At 53.6% G+C, this 18,645-nt stretch overlaps 7 protein-coding genes across 7 annotated transcripts; 5 read left to right on the top strand and 2 right to left on the bottom strand.

Moving 5' to 3' along the window:
* The first annotated feature begins 114 nt into the window (after nucleotides 1–114).
* On the top strand, nucleotides 115–1,146 carry QC763_706660 (uncharacterized protein). Its single transcript, XM_062915654.1, has 3 exons — nucleotides 115–494; nucleotides 647–814; nucleotides 890–1,146. Exons 1-3 carry the CDS (start codon nucleotides 231–233, stop codon nucleotides 950–952), a joined length of 495 nt encoding a protein of 164 aa, XP_062761641.1. The 5' UTR covers nucleotides 115–230; the 3' UTR covers nucleotides 953–1,146.
* Nucleotides 1,147–1,394: 248 nt separating this feature from the next.
* Nucleotides 1,395–3,384, top strand: QC763_706665 (uncharacterized protein). The gene is made up of 5 exons (XM_062915655.1): nucleotides 1,395–1,447; nucleotides 1,550–2,173; nucleotides 2,228–2,478; nucleotides 2,579–2,816; nucleotides 2,909–3,384. The coding sequence occupies exons 3-5, from the start codon at nucleotides 2,268–2,270 to the stop codon at nucleotides 3,060–3,062; spliced, it is 603 nt and encodes a 200-aa protein (XP_062761642.1). The 5' UTR covers nucleotides 1,395–1,447; nucleotides 1,550–2,173; nucleotides 2,228–2,267; the 3' UTR covers nucleotides 3,063–3,384.
* A 1,118-nt stretch (nucleotides 3,385–4,502) lies between these two features.
* Nucleotides 4,503–8,073, top strand: QC763_706670 (uncharacterized protein; the record flags this gene model as incomplete). Its single annotated transcript, XM_062915656.1, has 3 exons — nucleotides 4,503–5,393; nucleotides 5,456–6,962; nucleotides 7,022–8,073. The coding sequence occupies exons 1-3, from the start codon at nucleotides 5,118–5,120 to the stop codon at nucleotides 8,071–8,073; spliced, it is 2,835 nt and encodes a 944-aa protein (XP_062761643.1). The 5' UTR covers nucleotides 4,503–5,117.
* A 521-nt stretch (nucleotides 8,074–8,594) lies between these two features.
* On the top strand, nucleotides 8,595–9,719 carry EFM4 (Protein-lysine N-methyltransferase efm4). Its single transcript, XM_062915657.1, has 2 exons — nucleotides 8,595–8,885; nucleotides 8,957–9,719. The coding sequence occupies exons 1-2, from the start codon at nucleotides 8,728–8,730 to the stop codon at nucleotides 9,693–9,695; spliced, it is 897 nt and encodes a 298-aa protein (XP_062761644.1). The 5' UTR covers nucleotides 8,595–8,727; the 3' UTR covers nucleotides 9,696–9,719.
* On the bottom strand, nucleotides 8,747–12,402 carry TPD3 (protein phosphatase 2A structural subunit; the record flags this gene model as incomplete). The annotated part of the gene is made up of 8 exons (XM_062915658.1): nucleotides 8,747–8,885; nucleotides 8,955–10,530; nucleotides 10,588–11,026; nucleotides 11,077–11,336; nucleotides 11,389–11,880; nucleotides 11,946–12,097; nucleotides 12,171–12,276; nucleotides 12,337–12,402. The coding sequence occupies 7 exons, from the start codon at nucleotides 12,400–12,402 to the stop codon at nucleotides 10,168–10,170; spliced, it is 1,878 nt and encodes a 625-aa protein (XP_062761645.1). The 3' UTR covers nucleotides 8,747–8,885; nucleotides 8,955–10,167.
* Nucleotides 12,403–13,493: 1,091 nt separating this feature from the next.
* On the bottom strand, nucleotides 13,494–16,406 carry YMR1 (phosphatidylinositol-3-phosphatase ymr1; the record flags this gene model as incomplete). Its single annotated transcript, XM_062915659.1, has 2 exons — nucleotides 15,982–16,406; nucleotides 13,494–15,920 (listed from the first exon to the last, which is right to left on the bottom strand). Exons 1-2 carry the CDS (start codon nucleotides 16,003–16,005, stop codon nucleotides 13,494–13,496), a joined length of 2,451 nt encoding a protein of 816 aa, XP_062761646.1. The 5' UTR covers nucleotides 16,006–16,406.
* RPS3 (40S ribosomal protein S3) lies at nucleotides 16,384–18,120 on the top strand. Its single transcript, XM_062915660.1, has 2 exons — nucleotides 16,384–16,727; nucleotides 16,914–18,120. The coding sequence occupies exons 1-2, from the start codon at nucleotides 16,705–16,707 to the stop codon at nucleotides 17,677–17,679; spliced, it is 789 nt and encodes a 262-aa protein (XP_062761647.1). The 5' UTR covers nucleotides 16,384–16,704; the 3' UTR covers nucleotides 17,680–18,120.
* Nucleotides 18,121–18,645: the final 525 nt, after the last annotated feature.

The raw sequence follows: 18,645 nt of genomic DNA on the forward strand, positions 1-18,645 counted from the left end.
TAGAAGTGGAACCCAAATACTTCGCAAGGCTAATCCTGCTTCTGATTCCAGGGTTAGGGGAATAGGAGCAGAAATCCGATGTTTAGCCGGAGCTGTTCCCGCACCACAGCGAGCTACACCTGGAGCTCCATCAACGTCAATTGACGCTTCCCTACTGGGCACAGGTTCCCAGAGCTGCTTCTCGCGACGGACCTTGCGAACCAAACACCACAAACCACAACCTCCACAAAATGTTCGCCTTACGGATGCGGGCGGTGGCCCAGGGCATGCCTCGCCAACTTTCGAAGCGGTCGTTTACTGCTACTGCCCGGCAATTGGAATCCACGACGGTGCCCACCAAGGGCGACGAGAAAGTACCCCAGGTCACCGGTGGCCCTGCGCCCACTACTGTCCAGCAGGCGCCCAACCGCACCGAGGTTTGGTCGCGCACCCAGAGACCCCGTGCTGATGCCATGACTGGCCCTCGTTTCGAGCAGACGGATCTTGAGAACCAGGTTGGTTGATACCCGAGCGTTGGACTTGGAAGGGGGAGAGGCATGATGTCAGGGAAATAAAGGAATGGGGGGAATGGATTGATACGGCAAAAGGAGGGGTGAACTATGTTGTTTTTGGGAGGATGCATGCTGAAACTATGTCTTTTTTTTAGCCCCGCCCCTGGGCTGCTATCGAGCTCATCCACAAGGAGCCCGTCAGATGGACGCACGACCGGGTCGTTGCCTGCGACGGTGGCGGTGGTCCTGCTGGACACCCCAAGGTTTACATCAACTTGGACAAGGCTGAGATTACGCCTTGCGGTTATTGCGGCCTTCCTTTTGTAAGTCTGACATGGGCGCCACAGGGCAAGGAGCTATGAAAGCTACGGGCAATCAGACTGATATCATAATCACAGGCCAACGAGCATCACAGAAAGCACCTTGAGTCTCTCCCACAGACATCTTATCCCCTGGCTTAAATGTAGACCAGAAAAGGGGACATGGCGGGGTGATGAGTTTGCGGGGTTGGTTGAGGCTCTGTACATATGTAACTTTGCCAATAGATGGCTTTCAGTTGCGCTTCAGAATGTTGGACTGGGTGATTTTCTTTTTCCATTTTCACAAAGCAGGCAGAAGTCCCCGTGTGTTTGAGACAGTGCCAGGCTTACACTTCCTATTGATAAGGCAGTCAAGGGGTACGTCATCCAGACTGGTGGTTTTGACCAAGTTACGTCCAACCGTGAGTTCCACAGTTGCGTTGGCTTGTAATGTCTTGCTCACCGCCGGCGAGTTCTAGGCAGCCTATGACCACCCGGGCAGTATTTGAGGTTGGTCAAGAAGGGCATGGTTGAGCAAAGTGCTTACCTGACCTGCCTGTCACACTCCATCGATTTAGCTTTGTGACATCCGCAATGTCTCCGATGGTTGCTGTGCCACTTTGCTTTCTGGCAGGCATCGTACCATAGTTACATCAGGTATGCCGACTTGGGTGCTACCTTTAGCATTTTGTCTCTGTTGATTTCTGATTTTGTGTTGGCGGGGAAACATTATTCTCAGTGTCTTTTGACTCCGTTTAGTGCCCGCTGTATTGACTTGTGAATTACTGAGAGCAAGTTGTGGGCCGGTCGGCCGAGATATCAAAACAGGCCAACGTCTAGACCCTCGAGGAAAGAAAGGGCACTTCGCAGTATAACGCTATTTTGGGGGCCCAGCGGTCATGTATGGGATGACACGAGGATCATATCCGCCTTTCTTCAACATTGCGCCTTTTGCATTTTCCAAAGGTGCAGAACGTAACGTCGATGGCCACAACAACGGTTTCTTTCTTGACCTGTCCACAAATAAAACTCGGCTGTCCTTCTAGTGGTATCCGTCTTGACCGCTCCTCGTGTGGAGGATATAAGTACAAGTATTGGTGTCACAGCAAACATCTTTTAGACTTGGCATATCTATCACACCGGAAAGATGTGCGTGGTAAATGATGGCAGAGCAAGATAAAAAGAGCGGATAACCCAGCTGCTCTGGGCCATACCATCAAAGAGAAACACCATCTCTTAACTGTCGACTTGCCCCGGAGTAACTCTTATCACCGTACGGTTTCTCAAGCACCTCACAGGCTCCATCTGAATATCAACAAAGCACGTGTGTTGAGCCGTCAACTGCGTTTGATACCCAGAGCTTCACCGGTGACAGTTTGCCAGGTATATATTCGTCCTCGTGTCTTCCCCTTCCATAGACTGACCTGACATCGCCAGAGACAAACCATTTCCATCAGAAGAACATTCAGAACGCACGATGTACTTCACCAACCTTCTTTCCCTAGTGGCTCTGGCCTCAGCCGGCCCCTCATCCATCAACTACCTCCACCAGCTCTCCGCCGCCCTCGTCAAACCAGCCAAACTCGTCCCCACAGCCCAGTTCAACTTTGCCCCGTATCAAGTCACCAGCATCGCCCTCGACTGCAAGCGCCCCAACAACAAGACGAACTACTCTTGTGAACTTTACTGTAAGCCCCCCTCCCCCCCCTTTTCCCCCTTTACCCCTTCCCTATCTCGATCATCCCCCATCCCCCCTGAAGTGGTGGTGCTGACGGTGTGCTGTGGAAGTCGCCCTCCACGACCCCAACTCGGTCCGCGAAAACAACGTCACCTCCTGCAGCTGCCACCACACCTGGTCCTGGGACGGGGTGAACGGGTCCCTCAGCACGACCGACTGGCGGACCCCGGTGGCGGGGTACCAGCTTTGCTGGCGCGACGACTGGACTTTCTTCAAGTCGTCGGTCCCGAGCTTTGAGCACCCGGGGAATTTCAGCTTGGAGGTTGCGCATACGTATCATGATGATGAGTAAGTTCTCTTCTCCGGGGGGGCGATGAGGGGGTGGGTAAGAGGAAAGGGGGGTGGGGAGAAAGGGGCTGATTCGATGGGGGGAAAATTAGGAACTTTACCGTGCCTTGGGACTATCCGACTACGATTGCGACGGGGGAGGTGATTATATATGAGTATTATGAGGGGGTGAAGAAGCATGGGGATAAGATTTGCTTGAGGGAGATGGGGCCGGTGAATGCGACTGTTGTGGGGATTTTGGACTAGAGTGAGGGATGGGGAAGATGTTGAGAGGGTGTTCTTGGGGTAGGGGTAATGGAGAGGTTATTGGTGATGGGTATTTGGGTGGGAGGGGTAGATTGCCAATGGTCTGTATGACTTGGTGAAGGAACGGGAGTACGAAGAGTGTCTTCAGTCCTATCTTATCCGTCCCCGAGATGTGGTGATGATGCGGTTGTATACTATGAAAGTCATGCTGAGATTTAGAGAAAGGTTAACTGTCACATGCCAGAGCCAGAGTGGGATATGTTTCCCGAGTCAGAATTTGACGATGAACACCACTGCCATTCTGTTTTTTAACAGGTCTGGGAGTTCTGTGGCAGTGTTTGATATCGTGATAATTAAGGATATCTCACATATTCATGAGTTGAAGATGCGAGTCTATCGAAACAACCATCCTGATTCTATTTCAAGAGCCTGTACCTACCCTCACCGCCTATCTCCAAGCTGAACCCTTTTTGATATCAAGTTTTCAAAGATCATCACTTCTCGTATTGAAAAAATGCTGGCGGTGGACTTTTCAGCAAGCCATGTTTGTTGCCGTCGTTGCCGTCGTTGTTGATGCTCACCCCCACTGAACCCTGAGGCTAGTGTAGTAGCGTTACGGAGCTTAGTGGCCTATATTTAGAACTTGGCTTCTGGGCTGAGTGAGTGGGCCCACATCTTTCCTAGCAAGCACAGAAGAGGGCTTTGACCTGGAGTAGAATGGAAGCTTGTCCAAGTTGTTGGCACATGAAAAAGATGCAGGATATCAAAAAGGGGGGAGAGCAAGCGTCTGAAAGGAGTGGTGATCTGCGTGGTGAGGGTTTCTTTTTAGGCGACCGTTTTGTTCTTGGCTTTTTGGATGGAGGGGCAGTGAGATATGGCGGAATGCTACTGATAACCAACGAGATTTGATGCTGTGGGAGATATGTACGGTAGATTGGAAGGAAATGATGGGGAGCTGTGATATGTTGCTCAATCTCTCTTGTATGCAGTGTTATAGTGGGTTGAGATCCTATCCCCGAGTTGAGGATACTTGGTACGGAGTAAGGGTTCTGTACACAGGCGTTTAGGTATGGCGGGGGCGGCACAGCTTGCTGTAGTGCCGATGGGGTGGGTGGTGGAAGAGAGGCACAGATGGAGAGCAGAGGGTATCAATGCTGTGGAACAAACGGACTTCAGGTTGGCAGGTGTTGGGTATGATTGGTCTTTTTTCGAATCAAGATAGGTAAAGTCCAAGATGGTTCGGTGGTGAGGAGAGGTTGTAGTGAGGCATCGTCACTTGAAGCCCAAGGTTGGTGAAAGAAACCACTTTTTGGCGCATATCTGATATGCTGCTCGTCAACCTGAGGCAGAATACTGCAGACGGAATTAATTCCTTGATTGCCAACCTGCATCGTTTATTGAAGAGAACACAGACCAACTGCATGATAACATGGAAAGCGTCAAGAGGTTCGAATCGTTCTGAAAAGACAGAACACAGCCCCGCTAGGCGTGAGAGGAGCTCCCCTTGAGCCCCTGTTCCCTGTCCTCTTGGAAGGCTGACGCCGCCAAATCATTGGACCTCCGTGCGGCTGCACCCTGCACGTCCGGCGCACCTGTTTGAGGGGCACGTCCACCGGGCAGTCTCGACAAGTGCATCAGCATCTTTGGGATGCCATTTCGTCTCATCTCATTCCCCTCCTCCACTTGCTTCGGCCTGTCATCGCTACGGATACACTACGCAGATAACGCTGCGTAATTGTTTGCTTTTGTTGACCCTGGATTGCCCTTCAGGTTGCTACCTTGCTTCCTTGTTCCTTGCTACCCCAAGCCCCAGCTCTGTCTGGCGTTGCGCTTGCTCTTTGCTTGGCCATCGTCACGCATCAGAAGGGTCACTCTGAGGTCGAGTCTGCGGCTTTTAGACATTGCGCACTCACCTTTCATCCCGTCTTTTGGCTGTTAGACCCCGCTGCCAGCGCCACACCGTCCGGCTCCCGGCGTGTGCTTTGTCGCAAACCAAATCACCGGCACAAACACTTTGGACGGCCACACTCGCTTCTCCTCGCCAGCAGCGCAATAATGCCGTCCAGGAGTTATCCATGGTCTGGCAAGAACAATCGCTCTCAGCATAACCTCGTCGGCACCACAGCCGCCGAGGACGCTGGACAATCAGGGCAGCAGCCATCAGTCCCCGGATCAGCTGTGACGAACCCCCCGAGTGCGGGTGGGAGCGCTGCTGCAAACCCCCCCTCAGCCTCGCCCAACCCGACCTTCAGCTCTAGCGAATCCTTTCAGCACGACACCAGCAACAACCGGTCAAGCCATCAACAACCTCCACCGCCTCCCCCCCATCTGGTCAGTATTTACGGGCAGTCCTGCCGGCCCTCTTGTCTCTTTCTGACCTCCTTCTGTTACAGCTGCAGCACTCCAACAGTGTCTCGGGGGCAGCATTTGACTCGCGCCCGCCACGGGAGCACGATTACGCTGACCAGGTCTCGCGCTCCCAATCCCAACGCTATCCCCAGATCTCCCCCGTGACGACCCAACTTCACCATCACCACCCCCAGCAACAGCAGCACCAACAACAACAACATCAGCAGCAGCAGCAGCAGCAGCAGGGTCAGCAGCAATCCCAACACTCGCCGCGCCACTCGCACCCGTTCGGATCCGGGTCTGCTGAGGATCTCTCGGCCGCGGGCGGACAAAGCATCTCGTCCCCCATAACTGGACCCCCGCAACCCCTCTTTAGCCAGCAACAGCAGCAACCCCCGCCAGCACCACAAAAGCAAAAGTCGTCCACTCGCAAGCTGGTCAAGAACATCTTCAGTCGCGACCACGCACCTCAGGTTCCGCAAAACAATTACAACAGTCCTCCCGGCGTTAACCGTAGAAATTCGAAGCGCGTGAGCCTTCCCCCGCCAGCACCACCAAGCCTCCGGACTGGTCTCACCCAGGTGTCCCAAGTCTCGCTCGACCAGCAACAGCTCGATTGGCAGAACCAGGCGCCTCCATCTCAACCATCCCCATTGCAAGGCGTAGGAGACTTCCGCGAGTCGTACGTGATTGACGGATCTGACCAAGAGTTACACCTGCAGAACCCCCACGATATCCAACAGCATCCCACCATACGGCCTGTTCCCCCTTCGGACTCGGACAACTCGCCTTACTCGGCTGACGAAAGTGCATACCGTCAGCATCAGGGCCACTTTCAGCACAACGACCACACACCGCCCGAGCAGCAATACGGGCAGGCCATCTTCGAACCGCAACCCAACCAGCAATTGTCCCCTCATTCGCAACAACAACAACAGCACCCTCACCTCCAACAGCAGCAGCAACAGCAGCAGCAGTACCACTATTCAAGCCCGCAGCAGTCGCAATACCAGAGCGGATTTAGTGGACATCTAGCCAATCCCCAACAGCAGAATCCCGAGACGATTTCGCAACTGTCGCATGAGTCTCCTGTTACCGACTCAGACCAGCGTTCGGCGTCGAACATCCAAGCTCAGAGTTCGCAGACGTCCTCGGCGGTAAGCTACCCACATCAGGCGCAGGATATCCCCGGCCGGCCGAATCCACAATCGGCGGCGCAAGGTCAAGCCCCGCAGCAACAACCACAGTCCATGGCTCCACCCACGGGCGGACAACCCCCGGCACGACGATCCCAAGAGGCAGACAAAGGACTACGGGACCTTGCCCAAGCCCCGCCTGGGCCACCGCCCAGCTATCGCCAGAGCCAGCAACCCAACATGAACAACCCCTTACCACAGCCTCCTAATGCCCCTGGGGCGAATCCGGCTTTCCGGACGAGCAATGTACCAGATAGACAGTTTGACGGGCCAGGGGATATTGCAGGTCGCAACAGCCCTCAACCTCCACCAAGTGACCGTGGAGAAGACCCAGATAAGGCGTTTAAAGACCTTTGTACGACCAGTTGTACTCTCCTATTCCGGCCTGTGCAAACTCAGCTAACCATGCAATAGTGACCAAGTACAAGAATGTAAAGCGTCTCTATTTTGACGGGAAGAAGGAGATTGAGCAATTGAGTGGCCAAGTTGAGCAACTTCAAAACGCCATTGCCAACCAGCGAATGTCTCAGAGCCGAACCTCTCTCGACGATAGCGAGTACTCGACCCGCTTTAACCGCCTCAATGGCGCCATCAATAACCTCTCGTTCAACATTCGAAAGGACTGGCAATCACTTCCGCAGTGGCTAGTCCCCTATGTTAGCCCAGAAGCGCTCAAGACGGGCAAACAAGAGATGACAGCTGTTGGGCGGGCAGTAATAACCCGGTGGCTCGTAGAAGAGATCTTCAACCGGTGTTTTCACCCAGGTCTCGAGCCTGAGCTGAGTCGGCAGCTGAAGATGATTGAGCGGAACATTAGAAACTTTAGCTACACGTTGAGCAGTCAAGAGGAGTATGATGCGCTGACGAGCAAGGTGGTGAGCTGGCGCATGGCTACGCTGGAAGGGTTGCAAGACGCTCTGCGCAGTGGGGAGGCGGTGAACTACAAGGCCGACTTCACTCGGCGAGCGACGACGGACCTGACGGCATCTCTGTTTCACCATTTGTCGAACCCACCGCCGCCTGGCGTAGATGGCAGTGCCAGTATGATTGTGGAGCTAGCCGTGGGCATTGCGGCCAACCTGCCGCTGGAGAGCCGCGATGTTGCCATCACCTATCCACTGCCGGAGTCACCTATTCAGCCGGACATCATGGAGGTTGAGAAGCAAGGGCTTCCGGCTCTGGAGGCCCGGCCGGCAGAGGGAGATGACGAGGGTGCAGGTGATGAGAAAGAGGGCGGAGGAAAAGACAAAGATGCCCGGCGCAATGACAAGTCCAGAGCGGGCATGTTGAGCGTGCTAGGCGGAGGTGGGAGCACGCCGGGGAGCAGAAAGGGGAGTGTCGTGGATGCGAACCAGATTGCACCACCGTCCAAGGACGGTGGCAAGGTTCGCTTTGCCGGGTTCGTTGCTGTTGAGGTCAGGGGTCGCCAGGTGCTGATTAAGGCTCCGGTCTGGACGCTGGCCTGAAGTTGATGAAAAGGTTGCGAGAAATGCATGTCTTTTTTTGGAATTTTGGAGAGAAGTGCGCGGGTGATACCACTGGACTGAAAAGGGGGCGAGAGGTATAAGACCGAGATATAGCTCGGCAGACGGATGGGGTGGAAGTTTCAAGGAAGAAGCCTCAAGAGATAATTTTTCCTTTTACGGTTTTTTTCTGTATCTGACTGACGATGAATATGGAAAGAAATTTGGAATGATATCCCTTCTCTTTCTCCGAGATCAAGGGGAGACAGAGCTTTTTTTATATAAATTTTACAGTTGCACTTACACCCACCAGAAGCCAAAGCTAAGCTTTTCTACGCTTGGCTTGATGTCGTTTTTTACGTAAAATATGTCTTGTGTTGTGAGAGCTTTATGGAAGAAATTGGTCATCGCCGGCACTGGATTTGAAATAAGCTTCCACCACAGCTTCGGGGTGGTTTGTGTGCGTGTAACCACAGGACTGAAAAGGGGGGGGGGGAGGGACGGGCTTGAAGCAAGTTGGGACAGGAAAAAAGGAGGGGTTGGTTGTCAGCTTTGGGGTTCACCGCTTTCCACTTTGGGGGATAATTAGGCCCCACCACTGAGGATTTCGCGCGCGCGCGCAATTTACTGCCGGGGGTTTGAGAATTATGGGATTTGATGACCCCGCGATGCGCCTGTGGGAATAGCTTCAGATTTGCGACAACTGAGAATTTCTTTTTGTTTCCGGTTGGAAAAAAGACAGCAGAGGAGAAGAAAAAAATGGCCGAGTCCAAGCCTGCACATCTTGAGCCTTCCAAGTTGGGGACAAAAGCTTAGTATGCTGATTGAGCCCCTTCATTTTGTTCAGCCCTCCGTCCTCAACCCCCTGCTAACGACTTGAACATAGCTGGGACGCCCTCTACACAACCGAGCTGACAACCCACACCTCTGACCCCTCGCTAGAGGGCACAGTCTGGTTCGACGACTCGGACGCCGAGGCCAAGATCCTGTCCTACCTCTCCCCCAACCGCGACGACTCGGACTCTGACAATGAAGACGACGACCAGCCCCCCAACCCGCACCCGCACGACCTCACCCCCAGCACAGCTTCCATCCTAGACCTAGGCTGCGGCAACGGGTCCCTCCTCTTTTCCCTCCGCGACGACGGCTGGTCCGGCCACCTGTTGGGAGTCGACTACTCCCCCCACTCCATCTCCCTCGCCAAATCCATCGCCCAGTCCCGCGAGAACGAAGATCTCAAGAGTGTAGAGTTCAAAGTCTGGGACGTCCTAAACGGCGACATCCCCTCCATCTCCCCCCCAACCGGCTGGGACCTCGTCCTCGACAAAGGCACCTTCGACGCCGTCTCCCTCTCCTCCGAAACCGACTCCCTCGGCCGCAGGATCAACGAGGGCTACGGCGAGCGCGTCCTCCAGCTCCTCAAGACGGGTGGCGTCTTCCTCGTCACGTCCTGCAACTGGACCGAGACCGAACTCCGCACCTGGTTCGAGACCTCGACCGCCCCCAACGACGGAAAGACCAAACTGAAAATGGCAGGCAGGGTAGACTACCCTAGTTTCAGCTTTGGGGGTGTCAAAGGGCAGACCATCTCGACGCTGTGTTTTGAAAAGGTCGTTGTTGAGTAGAGACCAACATTAAAACGACAAAAACAAAACCAAAATAGAAATAAATGATACCCAGGGGTCTGTTTCCATAGAGTGAGAAAAAAAAACGGTCTATTGGTATAACTCGGTTACTTTATGCCCCCCTTCACCTTCATCCCCCCCCTATTCGCGATCCATACAACTGCAAAAAAGACCATTTTTTGGCAGTAAACCTGTACACTCACCACTAACCCACCCAGCTCACAGTAACCTCAACATGTCATAACCGCTGCTTCGCTTTCGTTTTGCTTTCTACTTCCAGTACACAACCTCCCCTAATGCAGAACTGTACGCTGGGAAGACTCATCGAGCGACCCAAACAAGCCCAAGGGCGCATATGCGCGCGTAAATCGGATGCTGACCTAGGACAGATGGGATACAAATATAGATGGGGACGGGCGGGGGGAAAAGTTGTTGAATTGGATATGGGAATTGCTTCATTAAAGTTCTTGCTCTATGGTGATGTGTTCATCGGGTCCCCGCCAGCCGCAGGAGGAGCCCCACTGGCGGCCGCGATAGCTTGGGCGGCGAAGAACCTGACGTCGATATCCTCATCGTCCTTGAGTTTCTCGAGGCATGGCAGGACACGCTCGTCAATCAGCCCCTGGCCCCGTGGGGATGCGGTGAAAGGAGCACCAGCCTTCTCAAGAGTAAAAATGGTACCTTCGGCGGGCAACCTGCGAAGGACACCGATGATTATGGTGTATGTCTTCGCGACATTAAACCGGATGTTGGGGATAGCATCACCGGTCAGCTTCTCAAGCATGGGAAGAATGCTGTCGGCGACTACATCCAAGGTGACAACGCTGGCCAAGGTCTGTCGATGCTGTCAGCACTTACTCATAATGACACCCAGAGAGGAAGCTCAACTCACCGAGATAGCAAAACATGTGGTCATCCTGTACAGGTAATTTGGGTGTCTACCCATCTCCATAACCTTTGGAATGATGTTTTGGCTGGCCCACTCGACACCAAAGACCTCTGTCAACCTCTTAAGGTTGTGAGTAGCAGCCTCACGGATGGAGAAGACGGTATCGCCAAGCCAGCCCATGCAAAGGCTGCTGAGCTTCTCGTTAAAGAACCCAACACCCAGCTGGCCGGCAAGCAAGGGCATGTGCCCAATTATGGCCAAACGAACACGCCACTGCTTGTCCTCGGCAAGGTGAACAATGGCTGGAAGAAGGGACTCGGAGAGCCGGTCGATGCCGATAACCTTATTTACCAGCTCGAGCTTAGAAATGATGTGAAGACGGACTTCCGGAAACTCATCCTTGAGCATCTGAATGAACATGGGCAACAGATGATCAATGGTTCTGTAGGCTGATTAGCGAGTGCGTCCTGAGACCAGTCACGACTGACGTACTCTTGCTTCCCGAGGATGGGCGCGAGGCCACTGATTTGTGTACCAAGAGCGGCACGGACATGTTGAGAGGTATCGTTGACAAGTGTCTCGATTGTTTCCAAGACCTCACTCAGCACAAGCTCTCTGGGTATCAGGGTGCAGAAGCCCGGAATCTGGCCTGCTATGGCCGTCCGCACCTCAGCCTCGTGGTCCTTGAGCAGCTTCACAAAAGCAGGGACCATGTCTCTGGTCAGAACTTCCTCATCCACAGCTTTGGCAATCTGTGGTCTAGTTAGCCATGCTCCCGTGAACGTCGAGCAAGGTCATACATACCTTTTCGAACCTGTCTGCAACCATGTACCGAACTCTCCAGCTCTTGTCCTCAATCAAGCTACGAAGCGAGCTCAAAAGAACGCCATGGCTGGCTTGCTGCTCCTTGGGAACACTCTCGGCGATGGCACCCAGGATCTCAACCGTAAGGAGTCTGACGCTGTCTTGATCGTCCGTCACAAGGTGCTGAAACTGAGGGATCATTTCTGAGATGACGAGCGGGGGAGCAATCTCCTTTACAAACTTGGCCATATTAGTAGCAGCCTGGCGGCGCACCATGGGTGTTTCGTCGTGGACAAGCTGTGAGAAGGCTTGACGGAGCTGTAACTTTGTTTCTTCGCTGACCTTGGCGTAAGGAGACGCGTACAGACCGCACGCTGAGACTTTGGAAGTGAACCAATCCGCCTTAGAGAGTCTGAACACCAGCGGAATGAAATACTCCTCGATTTGGTGCGCATCGAGATCAACGCAGATCTTGTTCAGCGACTCGACAGCCTAGAGACAGCAGAGGTCAGTCCATGTCCCCTGCGATCCTGGAAAGCGGCATCGGAATCGCCTACCTTGTCCCTCACAACGGGCTCTTCTATGGCAGCAAGGTTCTCAAGGGGAGACAGCAGAACGTGACCCCACTCCGGACCGCCGACATAGTCGATAAACTTTCCCAGCTCGCCGCTGAGGGCCACAAGAACCTCATCTTCGTCCTCGACACTTTCTGCAGCAAGAAGCAGGTTAGTGTTTCGTCCATCTACCAAGAAGAGTGCACCAACGGGAAGGGGCTGGCTGACCGTCGAGAAAGGGGATGAGCTCGTCGCGAGTGCGCTCAGGGCCCAACGCAAGAGCAATGGTCGAGAGTCGGTGAATCGCGTTGAGGCGAAGCAGGACATCGTCGTGCTGGGAGAAAAAGTTAACCAACAAAAGGCCACAAGACTGGGAGCTTTGTCACCACCATACCTTCAATTCATCGATCAAGACAGCGATGGGATAGAGCTCATCGCTGGGGTTGGTTGCATCAGCCATGGTGGGCGGCTGTTGTGGGGGTATCGAGTGGTTGAAAGAAGCGCGGAATATGCCAAGAGTCGGGGGTGATTATGTCTATCTTGGTAGTATGTTTGTTTGTGCTGGTGAGGAATCCGGGCCGTGGTTTGGGCAGGGCGCTGGGTAAGGCGGCCGGGATCGCGTGTGGTGTGGAAAGTGATGCAATGGGTAATCTGAAGAGTAGGAGGGAGTTGCCGACCGGGGCGCTACAAGTAATGCAGCCCACCTGAGAGAGAGCTGTCTGCGGTGTGGTCTGGTCTCTGTTTCCCCGGGGTTGGGTGTCAATGTCGATGCTGGAATTAGGCAAGCGCGCCGGCGACTGTACAGCAGCACACTGGAGTGGAATGCAACAAGAGATGGGAGGACGCCGGGCAGTTTGTTGAATGTTTATTCCCAAAGTGATGTTGGATGGGATGGTTGTCAGAGGGTGGGCGGCGAGGGGACTGTCATGGCGAGAGCTCTCCAGCGACCAGGAGCCAGGAGCGCGGCCTAACAAATCCAGGTTGGTCACGGCCCAGGTGGTCAGTGCGTCGGCCCCAGGCTGACAGCCTCCCCCGTGCTCCCCTCCTTTTTTGACAGCCAGTGCGGGACAGCTGAAGAAGCGACGACAGGGGTGGCCAGCATCAACGACATGTGTTGCGACTTCACTTTGTACCCTCTTGTCTGCTTCAAGTAACAAGTCTCTCTCATCTTTCCGTCTATGGAGATGTCGAAGCAGACCGTGATACATCATATTATATCCCCACCGATCCGGAGGACCAGCAAACAGCCCATGACCTCACTGCAGACCACACAGTTATGCAGCTACTTCATTTATACTTCTTCAGCACTAGCTTCCAGGGACTAATCTTCAACGACAATTGTCTTTTGAATTCGGCTTAACGTGTCATTCTTCCGCTGAATAAACAACCAGGTAGGAATGCACCTGCTCATGTTGTAACCAAAGTCTGCTCGTAAGAGGAGTGTAGGTATGTATGCCTGGCTTAAAATAAACGCTCATCCTCAAAGATACAGGCCTCCCAAAAACATGCTTCCCTAAAAAACCGCCTTCAGCAAGAGCTCCACAAGAATTCCTAGCTCATGCTCTTCAACTCTTGTTCTACTGCAGCCGCACTTGCAACCGTCTCCACGTCGTCTGCATCCTGTCTCCCTGCGCTGGAACTGTTTGCGTGCCCCCCAAACACACCCTTAGCGATAGCCAAACCAGAAATCTTATCTTGTAAAGCCCCGAGTGCAGCCGGCATTCCTCCAGTGCTAGCGCTTTTATTTAGCGATGGCGGCGATACTCTTGCTTCAGGTGTGAGAGCAGCATGTGCTGTTTCGACGCCCGTTAGCACCGACTGGCTAGAGGTAAGGGCTGGAGGTTGCGGTGACGGGCTCGTCGAGACCATCGACGCCGACTCGGAAGGAATACCCGAGCTCTCAGAGAACCCCGAAGAGGCTTGGTAAGCTGCCACTCTTTCTGCTGTGGCAGCAGAGGCGTTGAACTCCCCGTTCATTTCATCATCGGTTCTGTTAAAAACTTGATGCCACCACCTCACCTCGCCCAGTTTGGGGAAAATGAGCCGCTCTCGTCCCTTTGTGTGGTCGTCAATAGTTGGTTCATATCGGTCATTCGTGAACTCCGGTCGCCTGCTCATAAAGTAGCCCCAGACACTCCGAGTACGTTCCCGCAGATTGGCCTCGTGGCGTTGTCGCTCATTGTTGTATAAGAAAGTACCATATTGACACGAGTAAACATGGTATAGCAGTCGTCGAAGGAACCGTTCGTTGAACTCAAATCTGTTAGGATGCTGGCGGAGAAGTTGATAGGTGGCATCAAGGAACTGGTGGAAGACAGGCGAGACATCTCTCAACCTCGTCGTCTGCTCCTCGGCAGCATTTGGGGCTGTGGCTTGTTTGACCTCATCGACTGCGGCACCCTCCTCCTGGTCTGATCCCGCCTCCTTGTCATTGGTGACATTCTTGGACCAGAATCTCTTCGCGCTGGCCATGACATTCTCGACAACATCTCCACGGCCATCATTCTCACCTGGGCGCACTGCAGAGCCCGCAAGCGCATCACTGTCGACTGTAAACCAACTCTCATGGCTCATGTGTCCAGACCGCAACTGAAACATGTGGCCAAACGAAAGCCAATCTTTCTCAACCAGCACAATGAAGCCCTCCAAAGTGCGGTAATAGGGATCAAGCATTAGCTGAGACAGGGCGCAAAGCTGGCTTGTCCGATCCCAGCCATCCGAGCAGTGAATAAGGGCATGCGAATGCTGAATCCCGACTTGCCGCGCTATTATCGACGATCCATCCAAGATTCCAGCGATATGCTTCAACCACTTGCTCTTCATCAGAAGATCTCTGTTTGGAGGAAAAGGAGAAATATCGGCATCCTTGATTGCGCTGATGACCTTGTCGAGCGAGTCCCTCATGACATGAATATTGTCTATATTTAAAAAGACCTTCTTCGCATATTTGTAGTAGTCCATGTTCTCCGACCCCATGCCTATAGCCTGCATGGCATATGAGTTGATGGCAGGCCGCGCATCCACAATAAGGTTATGCTGCTGGGCACCATATATTAGACGCTTCCCGGTCTTCTCGTCGTACATCACGTTGGGCGCGGCAATGAGCTCGTCCTCCATTCTCTCTGTGTCGGAAAGAGACATATCAGTGGGAGCATCGGGACTATCCGCACTGAGATCCACATGGCTTGACGATGGGCTATGGTCTGCCTGTATGCTCGCATTTGCAGGAGATGGCGAGTTGCCATCCAGAAAGTCTGTCGAAGCTGAAAAGCATGCGCCAACGAGTTTCTCGTCCTGGATGCTCCGCTTCATCCTGAGCCCCACAAAGGGCTGTGAGCTGCGGGTGATAGTGCAGTTGTTGACGGGATGAATATATGTCAAAGTAGGGATCCGGGCCCGAGACCGAAAGTTGGCGGCATATTTCAGCGTATTATCCGAAATCTTTGAAGGCACGGCGAGAACGGCCGGATACGTCGGGGAGAAGGCATAGTCCTTATTGATGTTCGTAATCCTCCAGCCCAAGTCTGCTGACTTTTCACTGATCCCTTGTCGCCTGAACTCGGCCCTCGCGTCGTACAGGTCCCATCCGTTGATCTTGGATTCGAGAGAGTTGGAGGGCGGGGAGTAGTTGAATGCTAAGAGCTTATCAACGCTCCCCAGCCTGCAGGTCTTTGCGCGGATGAACTCGAAGGCATCCCGAGCCTGCTTGTCGTCTGTGAAGTTGAAACTGACAAAGGTAAAATCCCTGAAACGAAGCCGTAGCGATGAAGGGATACCGCTCGATGGGGGCGTTGGTCGCAAAGCGCAGTGGGATATGATGTGAAATGCGAACCATACTTGTTTCGTGTGTTTCTTCGCTTTTGGATCCGGAGCTGCCGCTGATTCTGGAGGGAAACGAAAGACGAGATGGTAGTCAGTCAGAGCCAGGTCGCCCTGTTCTGGCTTTCCGCCTCGAAGTGCTTGCACATTGCTATAGTACTAAGGTGTCATTGGAGTTTAGCAGCAGCTCGGGAGAAAATGCAGCTTCGAAACCACATACGTGCTTGTGCTGCGGCGCCGCCATGGTGAATATGGGGACAAGGCCGCCCCAATGTCACGACGAGAGAAAGCAGGAGTCGTCGCCCGTCACGCAGGCAATCGCGAAGTCGAGCTCAACAATCAGGGGTGGTCAATCGATGGAGGAAGACAAGAGCCGAGATGCCTTGACACTTGACAGGGTGACGACGTGTGGGGTATCACTTTGTAAGTGGAAATCGAGCTTCATCCGCAGAGGGTGTAGCCAGAAGACTCTATAAATCAGTTTACCAGCCGAACAGAACCATGGCAGGTTTAGACTTTGGCTTTTTCAAAGTGTTGCGCAAGCCGCCGTTATGAGTGTAGGCTTGGAGGAATCACAAGACCAAGTACCACCAGCCTGCACCTGCTGTCGGCCACTGGGCATCACTGCACCACTGGCGCTTGACGTCGACGGTTCCCCCACTAAGAAGCACAGACCTCGCAGCTGACAGTTTGTTCGAGGTTGAATTTGATAGGTGCACGCCTCACCCAAGTGGCCGTACGCCCAAAATCAAGGCCCGTCCTCATTGGCGCAGGCAAACCCTACTCCACTTTTGTACACCCGGAGCCCACCAAGATTCAAAAAAGCAGTGTGCAAGTCGAATTTCCCCTCTGAGAAAAGTTTGGTGAACACCGCGATCAGGCCTACCCTCAACCTCCAGCAACCACCGAAATCCCGTAGGTCGCTCAGTACCAAACCGACATCATGGCTGTTCCCGGCACTCAGATGTAAGTCGAGAGAATTCCCGTCGTTTGAACCATCTTCAATTCGGCCATATTCGACGGCAGAGAGAGAGAGTGAGAGAGTCTGGAGGAGGGGAATCTGGAGATGGACGGCTTTCTGAAACTCTCGAGGAGGCTTCATGGGCAAAGCTCAAAAATTGGGAACAATGGCTGACTTGTCTGTGTCTGCAGCTCCAAGCGGAGAAAGTTCGTCGCTGACGGTGTCTTCTACGCCGAGTTGAACGAGTTCTTCCAGCGCGAGTTGGCCGAGGAGGGCTACTCCGGCGTCGAGGTCCGCGTCACTCCCACCGTTACCGACATCATCATCCGCGCCACCCACACCCAGGAGGTTCTCGGTGAGCAGGGTCGCCGCATCCGCGAGCTCACCTCCCTCATCCAGAAGCGCTTCAAGTTCCCCGAAAACTCGGTCTCCCTCTACGCCGCCAAGGTCCAGAACCGTGGTCTCTCCGCCGTCGCTCAGTGCGAGTCCCTTCGCTACAAGCTCCTCAACGGTCTTGCCGTTCGCCGTGCTTGCTATGGTGTCCTCCGCTTCATCATGGAGTCCGGCGCCAAGGGCTGCGAGGTCGTCGTTTCCGGCAAGCTCCGCGCTGCTCGCGCCAAGTCCATGAAGTTCACGGACGGCTTCATGATCCACTCCGGTCAGCCCGCTAAGGACTTCATCGACAGCGCCACCCGCCACGTTCTCCTCCGCCAGGGTGTCCTTGGTATCAAGGTCAAGATCATGCGCGGCTCTGACCCCGAGGGCAAGGCCGGCCCCCAGAAGTCTCTCCCCGACGCCGTCACCATCATCGACCCCAAGGAGGAGACCCCCGTCGTTCAGCCTATGAGCCAGGACTACGGTGCTAAGGCCGCCGCTGCCCAGGCTGCTGCTGAGGCTGCCCGCCAGGAGGAGCAGGCTGGTGCTGAGGAGGAGGCTGCCCCTGCCGCTGAGCAATAGGATGCTCGCGGTAGAGGTGCTGGACAATCTCCCAAGATACCCCAGTCCTACGTCGATCTGGGTGCTGAGCCTGCGCCCAACAACAGCGATGACTGGTAAATCGGAAAGGGGAGCGTTGTGGCAGGGATGAGGAGGTCTTTCTTTTGGGCGCGCCACACGCTCATCGGTATGGTTGCAGGAATGGGTTTACGGCGTCAACTTTGAGCATATTGCATTGAGTCTGCAAAAGGGAAAACGGACGGGTTGTTGCTTTATGGAGGGGTGGCTTTGTAACTATCTACAGAACCCATGGACAAGGGCAGCAACGTCAAGATGATCCTGATAACACACCGGGAATAGACCTCCTGAACAAAGTGAACGGGCTCTCTTGTGTGACATGCCGGTGGTGAAGGGCGCCAGATGTATTTTGTTTTAACAATGTGATACCACTTGTTTTCTTTGCCTCGATGATATCTGGGTGGATGGCTCCGGACGTTGGTACAACTAAACCAACCACACGACTATTTTCCATTCCCACCAACCCTTTTTTGCCAGCCAGCTTTGGCTGGCGATTTTCTAGAGAATAATGTATGCAATGGTATCGTAGCATACAGGAAGCTTCAATCTGGTGCGACAAAGACAATATTCTCGACACATCACATACCAGAACACCACACTGTAGGCCACCACCCTTTTATCCCCGCCCTCTGTACCGATAGCATGGCATGGTATATATTGCACCTGAAGATATCCATCAACAATTAACAGTCAACTTTTACACAACCAGAAAAAACCCAAGGGAGCCTAAAAAAAAAAATTAGATCAAAAAGCTTTGTTGTTAAAACATTGAATAACCCACCCAACCTCCCGGTAATCCACCCATTGAACAAAGATATCCATTAACACAATATTTCCCATTGATTTATGCACCCTCAAACGCCATTTTGTGACGTCCCCCTTTCCCCTCTCCCGCCCCCGAGAAGAAAA

The sequence above is a fragment of the Podospora pseudopauciseta genome (genome assembly GCF_035222475.1).
Source record: "Podospora pseudopauciseta strain CBS 411.78 chromosome 7 map unlocalized CBS411.78m_7, whole genome shotgun sequence".
NCBI classification, from domain to species: Eukaryota; Fungi; Ascomycota; class Sordariomycetes; order Sordariales; family Podosporaceae; genus Podospora; species Podospora pseudopauciseta.